This window comes from Megachile rotundata, chromosome 13 (genome assembly GCF_050947335.1).
Source record: "Megachile rotundata isolate GNS110a chromosome 13, iyMegRotu1, whole genome shotgun sequence".
NCBI classification, from domain to species: Eukaryota; Metazoa; Arthropoda; class Insecta; order Hymenoptera; family Megachilidae; genus Megachile; species Megachile rotundata.
The window spans coordinates 12519453-12541555 of record NC_134995.1 but is presented as its reverse complement, the minus strand read 5'-3'; the positions used below and the strand labels follow the sequence as shown (position 1 = coordinate 12541555).

At 43.6% G+C, this 22103-nt stretch overlaps 1 protein-coding gene across 1 annotated transcript; it reads left to right on the top strand.

The window, feature by feature from the left end:
* Positions 1-1517: 1517 nt before the first annotated feature.
* On the top strand, positions 1518-21191 carry LOC100880158 (putative aminopeptidase W07G4.4). The gene is made up of 8 exons (XM_003705452.3): positions 1518-1729; positions 4476-4757; positions 7525-7633; positions 16562-16709; positions 18556-18908; positions 19580-19858; positions 19914-20153; positions 20630-21191. The coding sequence occupies exons 1-8, from the start codon at positions 1713-1715 to the stop codon at positions 21125-21127; spliced, it is 1926 nt and encodes a 641-aa protein (XP_003705500.1). The 5' UTR covers positions 1518-1712; the 3' UTR covers positions 21128-21191.
* The last annotated feature ends 912 nt before the right edge of the window (positions 21192-22103 follow it).

Sequence of the window (22103 nt, the reverse complement as noted above, 5' to 3'; positions counted from 1 at the left end):
CCACGCGCCATAGTTCCACGCGCCATAGTTCCACGCGTCATAGCTCCACGCGTCATAGTTCCACGCGTCATAGCTCCACGCGTTGCATTTACCACGCGCAGCAATTTCCACACATCGTATTTCCACGCGCCGTATTTCCACGAGCCATAGTTTCACGCGTTGCATTTACCACGCACCGAATTTCCATGCGTCGTATTTCCACGCGTTATATACTCCTTCACTTGATATTTCCACGCGTTATATACTGCTTCACGTGGTATTTCTACGCGCCATAGTCCCACGCGCCGCAGATCCACGCGTCGTATTTCCACGCGTCGTATTTCCACGCCTTGTATTTAACACGCGCCATATTTCCACACGTCGCAATTACCACATACCGTATTTCCACGCGTTGTATTTATCTTGCACCGTATTTCTATGCACTGTAATTCCACGCGCCATAGTTCCACGCGTCGTAGTTCCACGCCTTGTATTTATCGCGCGCCATATATTCACATGTCAGAATTACCACGTATCATATTTCCCCGCGTTGTATATACCTTGCGTCCTATTTTCGCGCATCATAATTTCATGCGCCGTAATTCCATGCGTCTTATTTTCACGAGTTACATATACAACCCGTTGCACTTACCACCCGTTACATTTACCACGCGCTGCATTTACTACCTGCTGTATTTAACACCCGTTGCGTTTACCATAATTCCACGCGTTGTAATTTCACGCGTCTTATTTTCACAAGTAACATATATCATCCGTTGCATTTACTATCCGTTGCATTTACTATTCGTTGCATTGATCACCCGTTGCATTTATTACCCGTTGTATTTACCATCCGTTGCGTTTACCATAATTCCACGCGCTGTAATTCCACGCGTCCTATTTTCACAAGTTACATATACCACCCGTTGCATTTACTACCCGTTGCGTGCACTACCCATTGCATTTACCACCCGTTGCATTTACCATAATTCCACGCGTTGTAATTTCACGCGCCTTATTTTCACAAGTAACATATGTCATCCGTTGCATTTACTATCCGTTGCATTTACTATTCGTTGCATTTACTATTCGTTGCATTTACTATTCGTTGCATTGATCACCCGTTGCATTTATTACCCGTTGTATTTACCACCCGTTGCGTTTACCATAATTCCACGCGCTGTAATTCCACGCGTCCTATTTTCACAAGTTACACATACTACCCGTTGTATTTACCACCCGTTGCATGCACTACTCGCTGCATTTACCACCCGTTGCATTTACCACTTGTTCCCCCATCCCACCCGATATTTCCACACTCCATACCACCACGCTCCATATATCCCCGTTGACCCTCACCTACTCCCTTCACCACCCGTTCCCATTAATTTATTTCAACGCCCTCCGCAAAAATATCCCTTTCAAGTGTAAATATCCTTCCAAACTTGCACCCTGAACAAAGTCTCACACGGACTCATGAATTCCGACGTCCAAGTTCGATCGCATGAAGCAAGGAAGGGTCGATCGATAGGTCGTTGTTCTTTTTTTCCCCCGGCTTTCAATGTCTCCTTTCAACACAGAGGAACGTCGCCTTCGTTATCACGATTTTCCGATCGTGATACATGGAAACTCCGCATTGATCGAAGGATTCAGCAGCGGAGAATCGGGGGATCGTTTACGAAAGACCTGGACAAGCTTCCTGAAAGGACATTGTCGGCATAGTGCGATCCATCATGGCTGTAGAATCGAGGTAAACGCGTGTAAAACGACTACGTCTTGCAGAAAATCTGTTCGGGTATTGACAGGCTTTAACTTTGAATATCTGTGGCTTATCAAGATTTAGAGCTCTTCGTTTCACTATAAAACGTGTGCAGACAGTACAAATTAGCACAAGTGCAATATTTTTTATTCTCGCTTCACGAAAGGAGGTCATGCACGTGGCGAGTGTACTTGAAAGCAATCTTGAGAGGTTTTCTCGATTCAAACGTGAGTGTTTGAACGTCTTATCGATATTTACTTGGCTCTGATAATCTTGATGTGATTACGAAGAGCATTCCAAATGATTAACACAGATATTTTAGGTTAGATTCCAAATTCTCCCAACTTCCGAATTCATCCTCGAAATTTCGGTAATTTGCTAATTTCGAAGTTTACCAAACGTCCAAATTTTCAAGACAAAAACTTGCCGCCGTTTAATCAGCTGCCTTCAAAGACATTTCCGCACGTCGTAAATATCGCAAAGTTCTCGTTTCCGCTCGAACGATGAACATTGTCCAAAGTTTCGGGGCGTAAAGCTTGCCGGGTGATTGATAACGAAGATAAAGGCGTGAAACATGCAGGGAGTTACTGCACGATTTCGCGTTCTTCGTCCCGGGAGAATGTCAGACGCCATTCGCGAACTTGCACAAAAAGGTCCCTTGACGTCCGAAGCTGTTTCTGCAAAAATAAAAGTTGCGGACAAGTCCTGAATTTTGTGTACGCGGAGTACTTCTATGTACCATATTTCTACGCGAGGTATTTTTACGCATTTCAGAATTCTACGCGTAGTATTTCCATGCGCCATTGTTCCACGCGTCATAGCTCCACGCGCCATAACTCCACGCGCCGTATTTCCACGCGTTATAGTTCCACGCGCCGTATTTCCACGCGTCATAATTCCACGCGCCGTAGTTCCACGCGTCACAGTTCCACGCGCCATATTTCCACGCGTTATAGTTCCATGCGCCGTATTTCCACGCTCCGTGTTTCCATGCGTTGCATTTACCACGCATTGCATTTCCACGCGTTGCATTTACCACGCACCGTATTCCCACGCGTTGCATTTACCACGCATCGTATTCCCACGCGTTGCATTTACCACGCACCGTATTCCCACGCGTTGCATTTACCACGCACTGTATTTCCACGCGTTGCATTTTCCACGCACTGTATTCCCACGCGTTGCATTTACCACGCATCGTATTCCCACGCGTTGCATTTACCACGCACCGTATTCCCACGCGTTGCATTTACCACGCACTGTATTTCCACGCGTTGCATTTTCCACGCTCCGTATTTCCACGCGTTGTATTTACCACGCACTGTATTCCCACGCGTTGCATTTACCACGCGTTGCATTTACCACGCATCGTATTTCCACGCGCCATACTTCTACGCGGCGTAATTCCACGCGTTATATACTGCTTCACGTGGTATTATTACCAAGCGCCATAATCCCTCGCGCTGTAGTTGCACGTGCCATAGTTGCACGCGCCATAGTTGCCCTCGCTGTACTGCCACGCGCCGTACTTTCACGCGCCATAGTTCCACGCGTCGTACTTTCGATAAAATTCAGAAAGTACTCCCACGTACCACAGTTCCACGCGCCATACGTCCTGAATTTTCTTTTTGCAACAGAAACAGAATTCGAATTCGTAACAGAATGTAGACTCGGTACTCAGCGTCTAATAGCCCTGGAAATATTAAGCTGCTCCAGTTGATTCGTGGAAACGATGTTCGAGGCAGCCATGTTTCACGATAAATCTTGACCAGACGCTTTCAACGGGACTCTTCGAGAAACGAATCGCGGTCAGTTCGGAAGCTCATGGAATTTGTGTGCCTCGAGATTCGTATCGACTGCTCGAAATTCGACCGGAGATATCGTTTCAACGTCCACTTTCCAAGTACTGAATCGAGGATCGCATCGATATTGCTTGCAAGAAACTATGCTTCTCTTATGCCGACACTACGTCTTTCACCGAAATGTTCCAATCAATTAACTAACAGATTCCACCATCTTGATATTCTAAATGGCTGCTGACCACGTGGCTGCCATTTCGATGCACCTGCTTCGAATTTCAAGGTGGCGAAGTTATTCGAAAATTTCGGTTCGAACTCTGGTTATTGAGTGTTGCAGGAGTATTATATGGAGAGGATATTTTGTAAATCCACGTCCTGTATTTTCACGTCCCATGATGTCATTAGACTACATATGTTTTGGCGTATATGTTGATTGTTAGCAGTTGTTATGAGGTTTCTTATTGTTGCTACTTTTAAATCAGTTTGAATGCAGTATATATTGGTGTATGTATTGTACATAGCTCTGTACTATACATTACTAATTGTATTTATGAATGTATATGTACACATATGTGTATGTATGTACATGCATATGTATATGTACACATATGTGTATGTATGTACATGTATATGCATATGTGTGCATATATAAATGTACGTATACGTATAGAACAGTGAATAAACCTTGTTCAAAAAGTCACCCATTCCCAAATTTAATTAGCAGAAAGTTCTAATCCCATCATCCCCTAATCTTTCCAAATCACCACACTCGCAGCAAAGTTACGAAGATCGAACAACGGGTCTGGTACGACCCTATTGTTTACGAATTATGGCCAGACACACCGTGGTTTCGGTTACCGACTAATTACTCGCCATTCCCCGAGTCGCGACAATTAGCACCGACGACCTGTGCTAACGAGCATAATGATTTGTTTCAGATGGATGCCGTGTCAGCTGAAAATTGAGCCGAACATCTGCAGCTGTGACTATGACGGCATAATACTAGTATCGGGTTGTGCGCCGGGTTTCGATGAACCCGAGCCTTTCAAAACGGTTTTGTACAGCGCTGCTCAAATTGATTCTGCCCTGGGGGTCATCGGCGCTGTTCTGCCTATCAATCTGCCCGCTAAGAGGCTCATTTATAGCCCGACTGGACCTCTCAATATGGATTATCATGATGTACGGAGCTTTGCCGAGGCGGCTACTAAAGGTGTTCAACGGTAATATTTATATTTTTGGGGTGATATGATTTTGTGGGATAGGATTTCATGGGATGTGTTTTAATATGTAGGTTTTATGGGGCTTTTATGGTACTTGTAGGCCGTAACTTCATTATTATGTACTGTATTATATTTTCTATATTTTCACGCATCGTAATGTCACGCGCTGTATTTCCACACATCCCTTGTTTCTACGTGTGGTATTTCCACGCGTAGTATTTCCACGCGTTCTATATTTCTATATGTGGTATTTCCACGCGCCATAGTTCCATGCACTGTACTTCCACGCGCCATAATTCCACGCACCGTACTTCCGCGCGCCGTACTTCCATGCGTCGGACTTCCACGCGCCATACTTCCACGCACCGTATTTCCACACGTTCTATACTCCCATATGTGGTATTTCCACGCGCCATAATTCCATGCTCCGTACTTCCACGCACCATATTTCCACGCGTTCTATACTCCCATATATGGTATTTCCACGCGCCATAATTCCATGCTCCGTACTTCCACGCGCCATAGTTCTACGCACCGTATTTCCACGCGTTCTATACTCTCATATGTGGTATTTCCACGCGTTCTATACTCCTATATGTGGAATTTCCTCGCGCCATAGTTCGATGCTCCGTACTTCCACGCGCCATAGTTCCACGCACCGTATTTCCACGCGTTCTATACTCTCATATGTGGTATTTCCACGCGTTCTATACTCCTATATGTGGAATTTCCTCGCGCCATAGTTCGATGCTCCGTGCTTCCTCGTGCCATAGTTCCACGCGCCATAGCTCCACGCGACATAGTTCCCCGCGCCGTACTTCACCTGTACATACTTTCCCACGTTAGATTTCATCCCTGCATACCTTCCAACGCACGTCACTTCTACTGATACCATACATCTCTTCAAATTCTACCACCTACTGCATCTCCATATACTACTACCCCTATCACCCAATATAATATGATTAAATAATAAGCATCTGCACATCATACATTAACAATTCAGCATTTACCAAAAATGAACAAGTATCCTAGACAAGAATCTCTCCAATTAAGATAAAACTGCATCCCGAATGTCAGTAAGATAAAAACAAAGCTAGAGATCAGCCGGAGACGATTCGCGCGTAATTGCTTATTAATCGCCGGCCGGCTTAATTGGCGCGCCGGAAGGCTCGAAGTGCAGGGTCATTAAGCGAACTCGGATTAGCCGCTTGTTGAATAACGAAGGAGATTTCGCGCGGCGGATAATGCGGTTACCTTCGGCCCTCGTGAGCGTTGCTGCGATCGGCTCTCGAAACGTTTGCTCTCTGTAAAAGTGCACGGGTGCAGGCGTCGAGTGGCGGATAATCGAATTTAACGACAAACCGTCGGCTAACGAGCACACCGAGTTTTCGAATCATCGGTTCGGTCACGCGTGAAAAAGAGCGGTTTCGAGCGGTTTTGTTCGCTGACTCTACCATCAATTCGTTTCTGGTTTCTCGCTCGTTAATTCTTCTTCTACGGGCGACCTCAGCCTTTGCGTACCAAGGACTTCAGTTCAATACTACTCATATTCTATTGTCATTTTTGGGTGGAGACGTGTAATTCACCCCTTGCACTATTTTGATACTGTCTACGAGACGTAAGAAGTACGAGACGTAACTGTTTAGGAAAATAGCTAGTTGGAGAGACGGGGATTTAAGGAGTTGAAAATTTGGATACATGCTTGATATATTTTATTAGCAGAGAAAACGCGCTGTATTTCCATGTATTATGTACTCCTACGCGGCATAGTTCCACGCGCCGTAATTCCACGCGCCATAATTCTACGCGTCGTAGTTCTACGCGCCGTAGTTCCACGCATTATATACACCTACGCGCCATAGTTCCACGCGCCGTAATTCCACGCGCCATAATTCTACGCGTCGTAGTTCTACGCGTCGTAGTTCCACACGTTATAGTTCCACGCGTCATAATTCCACGCGTCGTAGTTTCACGAACCATATTTCCACGCATTATCTACTCCTACGCGCCATAGTTCCACGCGCCGTAATTCCACGCGCCATAATTCTACGCGCCATAATTCTACGCGTCGTAGTTCCACACGTTATAGTTCCACGCGTCATAATTCCACGCGTCGTAGTTTCACGAACCATATTTCCACGCATTATCTACTCCTACGCGCCATAGTTCCACGCGCCATAGTCGCACGCACCGTAATTCCACGCACCATAGTTCCACGCGCCATATTTCCACGCATTATGATCTCCTACGTACCGTAGTTCCACGCTCCATAGTCGCACGCACTGTAATTCCACGCACCATAGTTCCACGCACCATAGTTCCACGCGCCATAGTTCCACGCTCCATAGTCGCACGCACCGTAATTCCACGCACCATAGTTCCATGCGCCATAGTTCCACGCGCTGTATTTCCATGCATTATATACTGCTACTCAACATAATTCCACGCGCCGTAGTTCAGCGCGCTATAATTCTACGCGTCGTAGTTCTACGTGCCGTACTTCCACGCGTCGTAGTTCCACGCGCCATAATTCTACGCGCTATAATTCCACGCGCCCTACTTCCATGCAGTGTAGTTCCACTCGTCATAGTTCCACGCGCCGTATTTGCACGTATCATATACTCCTACGCGCCATAGTCCCACGTGCCATAATTCCACGCCCCGTAGTCCCACGCGCCATAGTTTCCTATTGATATAGAGATTCACGCTGCACTTTCTAAATATTCTACATACCTCTTCGATTTTATATTTGTTCTGTCAACAGAGCTCTGAAGGCTGGCGTCAGATGTCCTCTGTTAGCGCTCCTACCTGACATCCGATTCGAGAATGTGGAACTTGTGACGCTTCTTGGTGCTCTAGAAGGATTGTACGTGGTGAGTATCGAACAAAATTTACAGACTTCAAATTTAATTCAGGATTCTGAAAATTGAAAATGAATTGTGTTTGGTAATTTTAGAGTTCCTAGTAAATGTAGATAGTAATTTTCTGTCTCTGTCTGTCTCAATGATATTAAAGGAATGTGGAGCAAAGATTAGTAACGTCAACGTCGCTGATAAACGCTCGTCGCTCAGTTGTAGGCAACACGACTGGTTAAAGCATTTCCCCGATAGTCGGTCGAAATGTGGTCGCTGCCGCGCCATTTAAACCAATCGAACAGAGACAACATACGGGTGGTCCTGGTCACCGAGGATCGTACCATAGAAACCTGGTAGTTGTGTTTGGAACGAATTCTGCATTCCATTTTGGATTGGTCAGTTTTGACCGGTCTGTTTGGCTTGTTCACTAAAGCGACCCTAATTTGATATCTTGATGTTTGGTTCGACGGAAATTTAGAAAATGGTGTTTCAATGTTTATTTCACCACAGTTCCACGCGCCGTAGGTCCACGCTCCATAGTTTCACGCGTCGTGGTTCCACACGCCATAATTCAACGCGTCGTATTTCCACGCGTTATATATTCCCGCGCGATGTAGTTCCACGCGCTATAATTCCACGCGTCGTAGTTTCACGCGCTGTAGTTCCACGCGCCATAATTCTACGCGTCGTAGTTCCACGCGTTATATATTCCCGTGCGATGTAGTTCCACGCACTGTAATTCCACGCGTCGTAGTTCCACGCGTTATATATTCCCACGCACTGTAATTCCACGCGCGTAGTTCCACGCGTCATAGTTCCACGCGCCATACTTCCACGCGCCATAATTTTACACGTCGTATTTCCACGCGTTATATATTCCCACGCGTCGTAATTCAACGCATCGTAGTTCCACGCGTCATAGTTCCACGCGCCGTACTTCCACGCGTCATATTTCCACGCATTACATATCCCTACGCATTGAATTTCTACGCGCCCTAATTCTACCCATTGAATTTCTACGCGCCACAACTCCACGCGCCATACCTTCCCGCGTTGTAATCCCACGCGCTGTATTTCCATACCCCATAACTCACCACGCTATTCATTCCCACACATATCTCCCCGCGCTATAGCTGCCCTCGTAACACTTCTACGGTTCAGAACAAGTATACTATACCTAACACTTCCACGTTTCTCAACTTAAATCGAGTGGAGTCGTACAGCACCCGACGGCAACGTCTTAATCCATAACTAATGACGTTGGCGTGCATCGAGTCAAGCACGGTTACATGACACGGTAATACTTCGCAAACTCTTGGTCATCCTGTTCCGTTAGTCTCTCGGTAAACGATTGACCCTGGTTCCAGATTCTCCACCTTATCCTCTCGAGCTCCGGCGTTAATCGCCTCGTCCAAGCTGAAAAGTTTGCTCGATTTATTTACGGTTGAATTACCGTTCGTCTAAAATCTATTAACTTCAGAATTATTTTATTTACACTGAATTAATTTTATGTAGAATTTTTAAAACTATATAAACTACGGTGCTGAAAACATGGACCGCAGTTTGATTGAACGTGGACGTAATTCACTGCGTGACCACATTTACAGCTCGGAATTCGCATGGACTGCGTTATGGTCGGGAATCTTTAGCGTGACGGTCGGTCAATTGCTCCTGTAATTAATCCTGTCTCCTCATGACGGTATCGATAATTCAATGGGCAAGATACCGTGCAGATACGATTGTCCAGTATCAAACGACGAATCTCTGTATACAATACGGTCAGCTTCCGATCGCAATTCGAATTGTTAGGAGTCAGCTGTTAGAAAGGAGTCGTTGCAAAGACGTCGATGAACAATGGGGACCCGCAATCCGTTCGTAAGACACACTTATCCATCAGCCACAGCTTGCCTAGCCACTGCTGTTGACAGGTGTTGTTTAATAGCTCTGTTGACCGCGCGTTTCGCTGCTGATACCTGTCACCCGCTGCTGTTTACTCAAAATGTCGTCGAACCGGAACGCCTGCGATTTTATTCGCTCTAATAACCGGGTAGCACGCTGTTACTGCGTTTAAATTTCAAATAACAGTGCTGTACGACTTTCCTCGCGTTATATTGCCGTTCTCATGTTTCGTGTTTTATATTTTATTTTTAGGTTATGGTCAATGGAGGTTAGATAAGGCTCTGCTGCTTTTAGGTTATATTGTATTTGTTGTAGAGTTAGATAGAGTTAGGTAGGGTTGGATATAGTTAGATAGAGTTAGATAGGGTTAAGTAGGGTTAGGTTACATAGTGAAGTTATTAACTTTGAGAATTTTTTATAGTATGCGAGACATTTTGGGCATTTTAGACAGGTGTACATCATAGACATATGTGCATCATACAATTCTATAATATATTACATTTTTGTCCATATGTGTACATGCATATAATTTCTACATATGTAATATAATATAATATTTTTACATATACATATACATATACATATATATGTTCTCCAATATGTTACATTTTCTCCACATGTGCACATACATACAATTTCTACATATGTAATATAATATCATGTCTCTACATATACATATACATATACATACATATGTTCTCCAATGTGTTACATTTTCTCCACATGTGCACATACATACAATTTCTACATATGTAATATAATATCATGTCTCTACATATACATATACATATACATACATATGTTCTCCAATATGTTACATTTTCTTCACATGTGTATATACATATAATTTCTACATATGTAATATAATATCATGTCTCTACATATACATATACATATACATACATATGATCTCCAATATGTCACATTTTCTCCACATGTGTATATACATATAATTTCTACATATGTAATTTAATATAATGTTTCTACATGTACATATACATGTACACATATATGTTCTCCAATATGTTACATTTTCTCCACATGTCCACATACATACAATTTCTACATATGTAATATAATATCATGTCTCTACATATACATATACATATACATACATATGTTCTCCAATATGTTACATTTTCTCCACATGTCCACATACATACAATTTCTACATATGTAATATAATATCATGTCTCGACATATACATATACATATACATACATATGTTCTCCAATATGTCACATTTTCTCCACATGTGTATATACATATAATTTCTACATATGTAATTTAATATAATGTTTCTACATGTACATATACATGTACACATATATGTTCTCCAATATGTTACATTTATTCCACATGTGTACACACATATAATTTTCACATATATAATATAATATATTTTTACATATACATGTGCATATATGCATGTACAATGTTTCTTCCACTATTTCATTCTGACCAAAGAGCTTCAAACCAACCTCGTCAAAATTATCCTTAAAGTACAAAGATCCAATTTCAAGCTTCACCAATTAACAACGAAGAGGTGAGATGATCGATACATCAATAACCAAGTAGCCAGGTAAACGTGTACACCGTGTCGGAGGAATGTTAGCCAGGATTTTCGTCCGTTACCTCCGACGCGTGCTTCGGGCTTGTAACTTTAAGCCTCCGATACACTCGGGATCACCGAAGGAAGAGCACGTGCCTTTTCAACGAGAAGAACAGCGCTAGGGGTGGGTGCGAAGGGGTTGCGAGGCGTTCCGTCTTACCAAGAGTAACGGATGCCTGGCGTACCTAAATCCTGGCGGCCGGCGGTGCGACCTAATTAGCGAAATACTCGAGAGCACCCTCTCACCCTCGCCACCCTCTCGCTGTACGTGTGTGTACGCGTGTGCCGCTGTGTTTGAACCATCGACGAGAAGCTCGTTCTTTCGCAGAGCCTTGCTTCCTTCGTCGTTTAGCCTCGCGAATACGGGGCATCGTTTTCCAAATACCGGAAGACGCCCTCGGAATTCCGATGCCGCGTAATCGGAACGCCCGAGCCTCCCCTCTATCTCCGCGTTTCTTACCCCTTCCTGCGATTCTTTTCTGTTCTGTTTACTGACAATGCTTTAGTAAATTTTTTTTTACTCAAAACTCGTGTATGTGTAAACGTCACATGTGGGGACATCACATGTCATCACATATGGTATATTCGATATATGAAACCATACAAGGAGGTACAATATTAAATGCAAAAGACTATACCTCTTGAATTTAGTATCTAAACCTATACAAAAGAATACTACACATAACCCTACGTGACCATATATGTTCACATACATACGTACACATATGTGTATACGTCCTGCTACCCCCACAAGATGAACTCAAAATAGACTTCCAGAAAATCCACGACACCGAACGACTTTGTAATCTCTTTTATTCCCTCAATGCCTCGATTTTTGTCCTCGCGATTGAAAGAGCACCGAGGATCCCGGTAGTTAATTCGAGGATTTGGAATTTCTATGTTACTGCAGATGGAAGTCGTTTTCATGCAAGTCCAGAAGAAAGTTCGACACCCACGAAATTTCACCCCCTTTCGGACTATCTTTCGCCCGACGAAATTGCTCGAAAATTCGCCAGAGGGCTAATGGAATACCCATTGCCGAGGGAAAAAGGTTCCCCTGCAAATGACTTTCGCGAAGATTACCGTTGCCTGTTCTATCTTCCCTTTTTTCCCTCGCTTTCCACCCTCCGGATGTCGAACCTCTGTTTCCTTGTTTTTTCCTCTGGTATTTTATTTAATATGCAATATTTAATGTGTGCTATTTACTTCTTCTGCGGGTGCAAAACATTGGGTCATTGTAAGAAGGACGCTTAGAGAAACTGACGATGAATAAGAAAGGCACAAAAATTACAATAAAAAAATTTTGAAAATGCAACACAAAAATTAGGAAGTCTATTTATGAAACAGTGTAGAAACAATTCGAGATTATATTCACAGAAGAAACGGTATACATAATGGACAAAGTTATAGCCAAACGCTAGCAGTTGCACGTACTAAACGTCTTGGTGAATAATTACGGCGAACGGCAGTAACTGCTGAATATCTAGAAACAAATTTCTGCAAGATGATTAAATAGTTGAGGAAATGGGACGTCCTGCATAGTATATACGATGTTACGATGAAATTCTGTGAAATTCTTAGACGGCAGTCGTCAAATTAGCAGAACGCTAAGCTGTTCACAAAATGTTCCCCGCGATTCCTGGCTTTCCTACGATACCACCGATCTCTCTATGCACAGCTCCCAACTATTCACCTACTTCGAAATAATAGCTATCGGAGAGCATAGCAGATATATCTATACCAGTCTCCTCGGATACGAGCAGCGAATACATTAACGCGAAACTATGCCCGGCGTTCAGATAACGAAGACGACCAGGGCCGGAAACGAGCCATCTTCCGAGCTTAAAGTTATCTAACATTTATGAACAAAAAACCGTCACTAAGTTTATTGCGTTATATTAGAAAATCGCCATGTATTTTTGCTCGTAGGTTCTTGACGTGCGTTGAATTTGACGTGCGTTAGATTTAACGTGCGTTGTATTTACCGTGCGTTGGATGTGCGGTGCGTTGTGTTCCTGTACGTTGAATTTCATATGTGTTTAGTTTGCGATACATTAAATTTGCTGCGAGTTGAGTTCGCAATACATTCAATTGTCTGTGCGTTGAATTTGCAGGGCGTTGTATTGGAGGTGTAGTGAATTTGCAGCGCGTCGTATTTGCTGTGCGTTGAACTCACAACGCGTCGAATTTGCTGCACGTTAAATGTACAATACGTCGAGTTTGCTACGCTTTGAATTTGCTGTGCGTTGAATTTGCAACGCTTCGAATTTGCTGTGCGCTGAATTCGCAGCGCGTCGAAGTTGCTGTGCGTTGAACTCAGAACGCGTCAAATTTGCTGCACATTAAATTTACAATGCGTTGAATTTGCTACGCGTTGAACTTGGAACGCGTCGACTTTGCTATGCGTTAAAATTGCAACGCTTTGAATTTGCTGTGCGTTGAATTTGCAGCGCGTCGAATTTGCTGCACATTAAATTCACAATGCATCGAGTTTGCTACGCGTTGAATTTGCAACGCATCGAATTTGCTATGCGTTGAACTTGCAACGCTTCGAATTTGCTGTGCGTTGAATTCACAGCGCGTCGAATTTGTTGTGCGTTGAATTCGCAGCGCGTCAATTTCTCCACGTATTAAACTTTGCACGCGACAAATTTGCAACGCGTTCAAATCATCGCACATTAAGTTCGATATGTATTACCTCTCCTCGCATTGCGACGCGTCTTAAACTCCCCGTGTGTTGAATTCACCGCACGTCACATTCACCGCACGTCACATTCACCGCACGTTAAATTCACCGCACGTTAAATTCACCGCACGTTAAACTCACCGCACGTTAAATTCACCGCACGTTACATTTTCACATATCAATCTTACACGTCATTTCGCGACTGCTAAACGTCAAATCAGCTGTGAGTCAAATTCGACGTGCGTTGAACGACGTTATATCACCGCACACAGAATTTCGCTGGGACCAGCTATAAGAATGAATCTGTTAGAAAAACAGAGAAGGGAAAAAAGGAAGAGTTTGGGTTCTCGATGGGTCGAGAGGGTGAAATATTAAGGCGGATTAGTAGGAGGACTTTCGAACGAGACACACGTCCAGCACGGAAGTCCAAGCCGTCGCTTATGAACCAGCGATCCACTAAGAGGATTATCCGCTTTAATATTTTCTGTCTGGGGGAACAAAGCCGCTAAGAAGCTGCGTTAGGAAGCGGACTCGACCGCTTACAGAAACTCGACGAAAACTTGGTGAAATATTCTAGCAGGAGGTGGAATCTTCGTCAAGCCTGTCCTGTCCTCCCGTTTATTAGCTAATTAGGGGCTGCTTTTGAGCGCACGTCGAGCTTTTAAGTCACGGAAGGTGACTCTCTGGCTTCGAGTCCCTGTTTAATATTGGCCCGTTTAAAGAGACACAGGGTAGCCGGGGGAATATTTCGTCGACCAGAATTATTACCAACATTCGCGATTATCCTACTTTCGCTTTGTTTTTTATTCCGTTCGGTGTACATCCTGTTGAATCCATCGCAGTGCGCCGTTTCGCTTAATATTTAAATGGGCGCGGAACGTCGATTCAATAACGCCATTGTTTATTTGTTGTTCGCTGTAATTAACGAATGTTAATTATTAAATTGACAGAGGACGTATTTTGTTAGCGAACAATACGAATTTCCTTTTACATTCCATTTTTAGCCGGAAAAGGCTGCAGGGCTAATTTCGGCCGGTATCGATCTCGAAGCCAAGGCGAGCTCCTTTTCAAGCGTTTCTTTATCTCTCGGCCAATAATAGCGCAGAAATCGCTTTTTTTCCAATTTAATCAGCCTGATAAATGCCGGTGCAAAATTTATCGAGTCTAATGTACTATTTAAACCGAACATTTCATCCCGGCATTATCCTTTTATTAACTACGGATTTCCATATCATCACAATTTTGTATTCAATTACTCAGCAAATAACCACTGGTTTCGTATTATTATATAACGTTGGTAGGAATAATCCACCGCAAGGGATTATTTCGTGGTTATATTATAAAAGCGAAATTTACGTGTATGTTGTATCGAGTATTGTTTCATTTCTCTATAGTTGCCAGATTTCAATATATGGTTACTACACTTCTGTACTATAGGTTTCTAGGTTACTTAGCTTTTAGGTTACTAGGTTATTGGACTCAGGTTATTACATTCCTAGTGTTCTTAGGTCTAGAGGACTATATTCCTAGAGTGTTACGTTAGTCAGATTACACTATGGACAGATTACCTATGTCCCAGACGTGTATTTTCATATACACATATGTTTGGGTAGGTAGATCCAGAGGTATCTATGTCTCCAGACACATATATTCCTAAATACACATATGTCTAGATAGGTGGACCCAGAGGTAACTATGTCTCCAAACACCTATATTCCTAAATACACATGTGTCTAGATAGGTAGACCCAGAGGTATCTATGTTCCAGACCTATATTCCTAAATACACATATGACTAGATAGGTAGACCCAGAGGTATCTATGTCTCCAGACACCTATATTCCTAAATACACATATGTTTAGACAGGTGGACCCAGAGTTATCTATGTCTCCAGACACCTATATTCCTAAATACACATATGACTAGATAGGTGGACCCAGAGGTATCTATGTCTCCAGATACCTATATTCCCAAATACACATGTGCTCACATACTTAGACCCAGAGGTACCTATGTTCCTAGATACCTATCTTCCAACATTCTTATATCTCTCAGATACCTATAATTCCAATACCTCTACTTTATCACATATCTACATCCTCAGATACCTATATGTCCACATACCTATACGTCCACATACCTATATGTCCACGTACTTGTATTCCCAGATACCTATATGTCCACATACTTGTATTCCCAGATACCCATATGTCCACATCCCTGTACTCCCAAAAACCTATATGTCCACATACTTGCATTCTCAGAAACCTATATGTCTACATACTTGTATTCCCAAATACCTATATGTCCACATACTTGCATTCTCAGAAACCTATATGTCCACATACTTGTATTCCCAAATACCCATATGTCCACATCTCTGTATTCTCAGATACCTATATGTCCACATCACAGTATTCCCAGAAACCTATATTCCTAGTATACTACACTAGATTCTACATCTAATATCCTATCCTACATCACTATTTCTCCACATGTCCAAATGAAAGATTGTCCAAATAAAAAATGAATCTCCCAAATTTGAACATGCTTAGATCTCTCCATCTTTAGACCCTGATATGTCTAGCTCCACATGTCCTTACATCTCTATATGTATGTACACCTATACACGTCTGTGCACCTATACATGTCCGTGCACTTATATCTGTACCTCTCTAGTAGCAATAATTGTCCGAATCTTGTACCGTTCCACCGTCGCAGCTGCAATTTATTTCCCGTTTTTGCACAGCCGCTAGAAGTACGAGAGACATGCCCGGACCGTTGCTACAAGGCGTGTCAGCTGGCTGTCTGGAGTCCGATTTGCAGTAAGAAGCTTCAGGGTATCGTGAAGCTGGCCTCGGCACTCGAGAGCGGAAGATACGTCGCGAGGGACATCGGTAAGTCGTTCCTCGGCCGAGATTTCTATTGCTTTATCGAGCAGACTCCTCGAAGAATGGACCCAACTTCCGTTCCACGACGGAACAGTGGGCTGGAAAAATCGCTCGCGGCTACCACCTCGACGTGGCTGGTCGAGCGTGAACCTTGACACTTCTCCACGGTCTCTAAAATCAACCGACGTGATTTTGTCCAGAGTTACTCTTGGCATGAAACGGATTTTCGTAAAGTTTTAACTTCTTACTACGCTGTAGTGTCATTGTAGTGTGACATTTCTCTATCGAACTATATCGAATTATTTTTTATGACTAAATTATAACTTTTCCAAAGATATACTTTTTTAACTTCGATAATTTTTTAGAAAATTCACAAATAGTAATTTTGAAATGTCTCCAAAAGCTGTCCTGATGTCTAAGAGGGTAACGAAGACGTACCGGTTTTTGGAGTAATCTTTCGTTTATATAATTTTGCTCGAATTCCTTGTCCGTCGGCTCAGCAATTCGACGCGTTCCTCCGTCGCTGCAGGAATGTAAATTTCAGCCCGTTCTACTTGCACGTTGCACCAAGAATCTCGAGCGTTTAATTAAGGAAGAAAAAGTTGTGCGTACAGGTTTTTTCGCGACCAGAACTCGCACGCGTTTTAAATACTCGGAATCGAAAAAGTCTTCAAAGTATCAAAATAAAAAGGTGACTTTTATTTTCGAAGGTCGTGAAACCGGCGATGAAGTGTGCTAAATGAAACCAGCCTCTCTTCGTTTTTCCCTTCCATTCACGCTGTTAAAGAGCTTAAAGCGCTGAAGGATTAAACTGTTCGACTGAAATTATTATATACGCTCGTATACGGCGCGGTCATCCTCGCGAAATAAAACAGGATTCCCTTGTAATTTCCGTGCATAAAATTACGCGCGATCTTAGAGCGTCCTCCTTTTTAATACGATGCTAAATCTTCTGCAAAATTAAAAAAGATATCGCCGAGAATCCGGAAAGTCACCGGCCGCTATAGATTTAAATTTAAGCCTCGTTAGACCTCTTCTTGCCACGTCGTATTACCGTTTTTTCTTGTTTCGAACTACGGAAAACGTGTGGTCGCGGACGTCCGGCCAAACGAAAATACGTGGGTCATTGGAGAACTTTCGAATTGCTAGCGTGAGAAACTCTGCACTCTACTTTGGCACTATATCAGTTGGTAGCCTAATCGTTGAGCTGGGAGGTAGACTCGTTTTTAGGCTAGTGGGTACTTTAGTATGATAGTGTGATAAATAGGTTCATAGGTAGTTATGGACAGATACATATATTCTTAGATAGGTTCATAGGTAGCTATGGACAGATACATATGGTCTTAGATAGGTTCATAGATAGCTATGGACAGATGCATATATTCTTAGATAGGTCCATACGTACTTATGGTCATAGGTACATATGTTCTTGGATAGGTTCATACGTACTTATGGTACGAACACATATGTACCTGCCCATGTCCCCAAATGCCTATGTCCCTAAATGTCCACATCCCTGACAGCCTATGTGCTCATATGTCCACAATACTTACATCACCCATATGTTCAAACTCATCAGTGCCTATATTCCTGACAGCCCATGTCCCCAAATGCCTATGTCCCTAAATGTCCATATCCCTAACAGCCTATGACTCCACATGTCCACAATACTCGCATCACCCATATCTCCAAACACACCAGTGCCTATAACCCCGACAGCCTAAGTCCCCAAACGTCCAAAACACATCACCCATCCCTCCAAACACCCCAGTGCCTATAACCCAACAGCCTACGTCCCCAAATTTCCAAAACACATCACCCTAATCTCCGTCAAACCTAAATTTCGTTGCAGGTGGCGCCGACCCAGAGCGAATGGCCCCGCCCCGAGTGGAGGAGTACCTGGCCGAGTTGTTCTGCGGTTCCAACGTGACAATGCAGGTGGTGTCCGACCAGGACACCCTGCTGCAGGAGTACCCATTGTTCGCGTGCGTGAATCGCGCAGCGTCGATGATACCCCGCCACGCGGGCAGGATAATCTTCCTGACGTACGAACCGCCTAATCCCGCCTGCATCCTGGAGACGGTGATGCTCGTCGGAAAGGGTGTCACTTACGACACCGGCGGCGTCGACGTCAAGATCGAGGGCACAATGCGCTGCATGTCGAGGGACAAATGTGGGGCGGCGGCGTGTGCCGGATTCATGCAGGTGCTTCCATATAATAGGAGTGTTCGCGGTTCATCGGCCATATTGTTTCGGCGGGATGAATCCGACGTTTCGTTTTTCGACGGTGTATACGGGTCGTTTCGTACCGTGACGAGATTCCTGGATTTAACGTCGAGCGTTTCATTTCACCAACGATTAAATCGACGAGATTACGGTGTGCAGCGTGGCAATTCATGATCGAACGCCGCGTTTAATGCTGCTCGCGACTCACGAAATTTAGTCGGACGATGTCCGGATTTGGGACTGTGTGTGGCCATATATTTCGAATGATAGATTGCCCGGCGTTTAACAAAAAGCTTCATATCGAGCTTATTTTCTCCGTCTACTTTTTCGCTTTCATTATCTGACTCCGAGTTGTCGGAGCAATTTCATTTATCAAGGAGACGATTTGACCCACGTCGAGACTGTTTCTCAACTGGTCAGCACTATACAATAGAAATATTTGATCTTGAATTCCAAGGTCAAATTTTACATACGAATATATGAAGATATCTTCATCAAATGGTTTTTCTGTTGTTACAAAGATGTCAGACATCCTTTGTTTCCAAAATTCAATGCCTCTCTCCAAGTGGTCAGAACAGATTCGTTTATCCGGACATCATCTATATTCAATGAGCGTCGTTGTTCTCCGCAGATAAAGCTCCCATTCGCAGGTAGTGAATCTGCTGCAACCACCAACAGTGAAGGCGGTGGCCGCTTTGTGCGTCGTGAGGAACAGCATCGGCGAGAACTCGTACGTCTCCGACGAGGTGATCACCGCGAAAGCCGGCGTCCGGGTACGTGTCGGGAATACGGACGCCGAAGGCAGAATGGCCATGGCCGACGCTCTCTGTCACATCAAAGAAATGGCCCTGTGCTCCGTTAATCCTCACATCTTCACCATCGCCACGCTCACCGACCACGCGATACTCACCGTCGGCCGAGGATACTCGGTGAGTCCACCCTCAAAACTCTTCGATACAAGGGGTTAACCGTCTGTGTTCGTAGATCGCGATGGATAACGCGGTCGCCCGTTTAGTCAGCAACGCGGAGAAGCTTCAGGCGTCTGGGGAGACGATGGGCGACCCCTTCGAGATCTCCAGGATACGCAGGGAGGACTTCCGGTTCCATGAAGGGCGAACTGAAGGTGACGATATTCTGCAGTCAGCTAATAAGACCTGTAGGACCACGGTTAGGGGACACCAGGGACCCTCCGCGTTTCTCATCATGGCTTCCGGCTTGGACAAGGTATGTTTATAATGTCCACTCATCCACTAGTGGACATTATAATGTTACAGAGATGGAAGTAAGATTGTTTGTTGTCTATAAGGTTGTGTACCTGTATCTGTAATGTTTGTATCTTCACTGCTTATTGTGCGTTTGATGCAACAGACAGGTTCTGCATTAAAATTGAAAATGATATTTTAATCATCAGACGAATTTGAACTTGGTAAATGCTACGTTGATTCTTTCAAGGTTGCATAATGCACGAAAATGCAGCTCGGTTCCTTATTTTGCAGTTATGTTTAACGCGGCGTAAAGCGCTCCTCGGCAGAAAAGCAGGATGAATTTTTTATAGGCGATCAGCTTAACATAAGTACCGCGAGGAGCCATTAATGGCAGATTAAAAAGCTTTTCCATTGCAATGACGTTTAAAGCCTCATTTAGCCAGCCTCTCCTTTTCTATCCGTTCGCTCTTTCTCATCCCCTCGTATCGATTGCAGCACGGTGCCTGTAGCTGTTCTCCCTTAAAATACACGCACATCGATATATACGGACATCTACCCGATCCTCACCACCTACCCTACAGCGGCAACCCTGTCCTGGCTTTGTCCTACTGTTACCTCATTCAAGGCAAGTGCCTCACCGTTCGAAACGACCTGCCGTTCGAGATGCAGTACGTCTGCGAAGTGGACTGCAAGCCAGTGTGCATTCAACCCTGTCAACCCTGCCCGTGCCCGCCGCCGGCAGAAGCGAAGATAACCTGTGTTTCTACAAATTGTGCTTGCTGCGCGCAGTGTCCGCAGCAGTGTGACCCTTGTTGCGCTGTTCCTTGCAAGCCCTGTCCCCCTGTGCCCTGTCCGCCGTGCCCCCCGTGTGCTGTTCCTTGTCAGCCTTGTCAGCCTTGTCCTCCTTGCCCTGTACCCTGCGCTGGAGAACCTATTAACGTCGTGGAACCTATTTGTAGGCCCAATGTACAGAAGGGGATGAACGTGTGCTAATTGTATACATGTATTTTGTATTGGGATTTTTAGAGGTTTTTGAAATACAGTTTTCTTAGTAGCATTCTGGGGTTTTTATTTGAAATAAAATTTATTTATTCGAAAATAATTTATTTTTTAAAATTTATTTAATTTGTTTGTGTAATTAGTGAAATGATGAGGTGGGTGAGCTGGGCAAGAAGTAATTTATGACTATTTTTGTATACATAGCTTTCTGAAACAAAGCTTGAGAGGTAATAGGTGAGATGATGTTTTATATAGAGTCATCAAGAAATAATTTTAATTAGTATGTGAGGAGTTGTAATTTTGATATGAAGATAAAGAGAAGTATTTTTAGGGTACTGAAGCTTGGGAGGTGTTTTGACAGCAGTAGAAAAGGAGGTACACTGTTGTAGCTCTCTGTCTTTACAACAATCAGTAATATATTAACTACAGTCGAGCTTGTGACTTTATCTACAGTTCGTCTGATAGAAAACTACCAGAGAATACATATATATATTCTGACAAAATGAATTATTTTTCAGTACTCAATGTGTAACTAGCAATTTTCCAAATTTAAAACAGGAATTTTGTTGAAAATATTGAAGAAAGAATGAAAATCATTTGAATTCAAGGAAAATTGGCGCCAATTACTGGTGGCGCCATCTCTCCGGCGAACAGGGTGAACTACACGCTCTGGAGACACCTCTTCGTTTAGTTCCACCTTTCGCCGCTAGGGACGCCACATGTACCTTCTATTAATGAATAATATTAACTTAATAGACTTTTTATCACTTCTAAAACATTCTGTAACTAAAGGACGCTAGCTCTGATAGACATTCGTCTTGTATTATCGTCGATTACGCTGAAAAATCAAAATTTGTTGCATTCTTTTCGAAAACTATACACGTGGCGCCATCTAGCGGTGAAAGATGGGAACTAAACAAAGTAGTGTTTCATATGAGTGTAGTTCACCCTGTTCGCCGGAGAGATGGAG

What these genes read in the sequence shown, in the direction of transcription:
- LOC100880158 (XM_003705452.3), top strand. An exon ending in GCTACTAAAGGTGTTCAACG is followed by an intron (nt 4,758 to 7,524) that starts GTAATATTTATA and finishes TTCTGTCAACAG; the next exon opens with AGCTCTGAAGGCTGGCGTCA. An exon ending in CTCTAGAAGGATTGTACGTG is followed by an intron (nt 7,634 to 16,561) that starts GTGAGTATCGAA and finishes GTTTTTGCACAG; the next exon opens with CCGCTAGAAGTACGAGAGAC.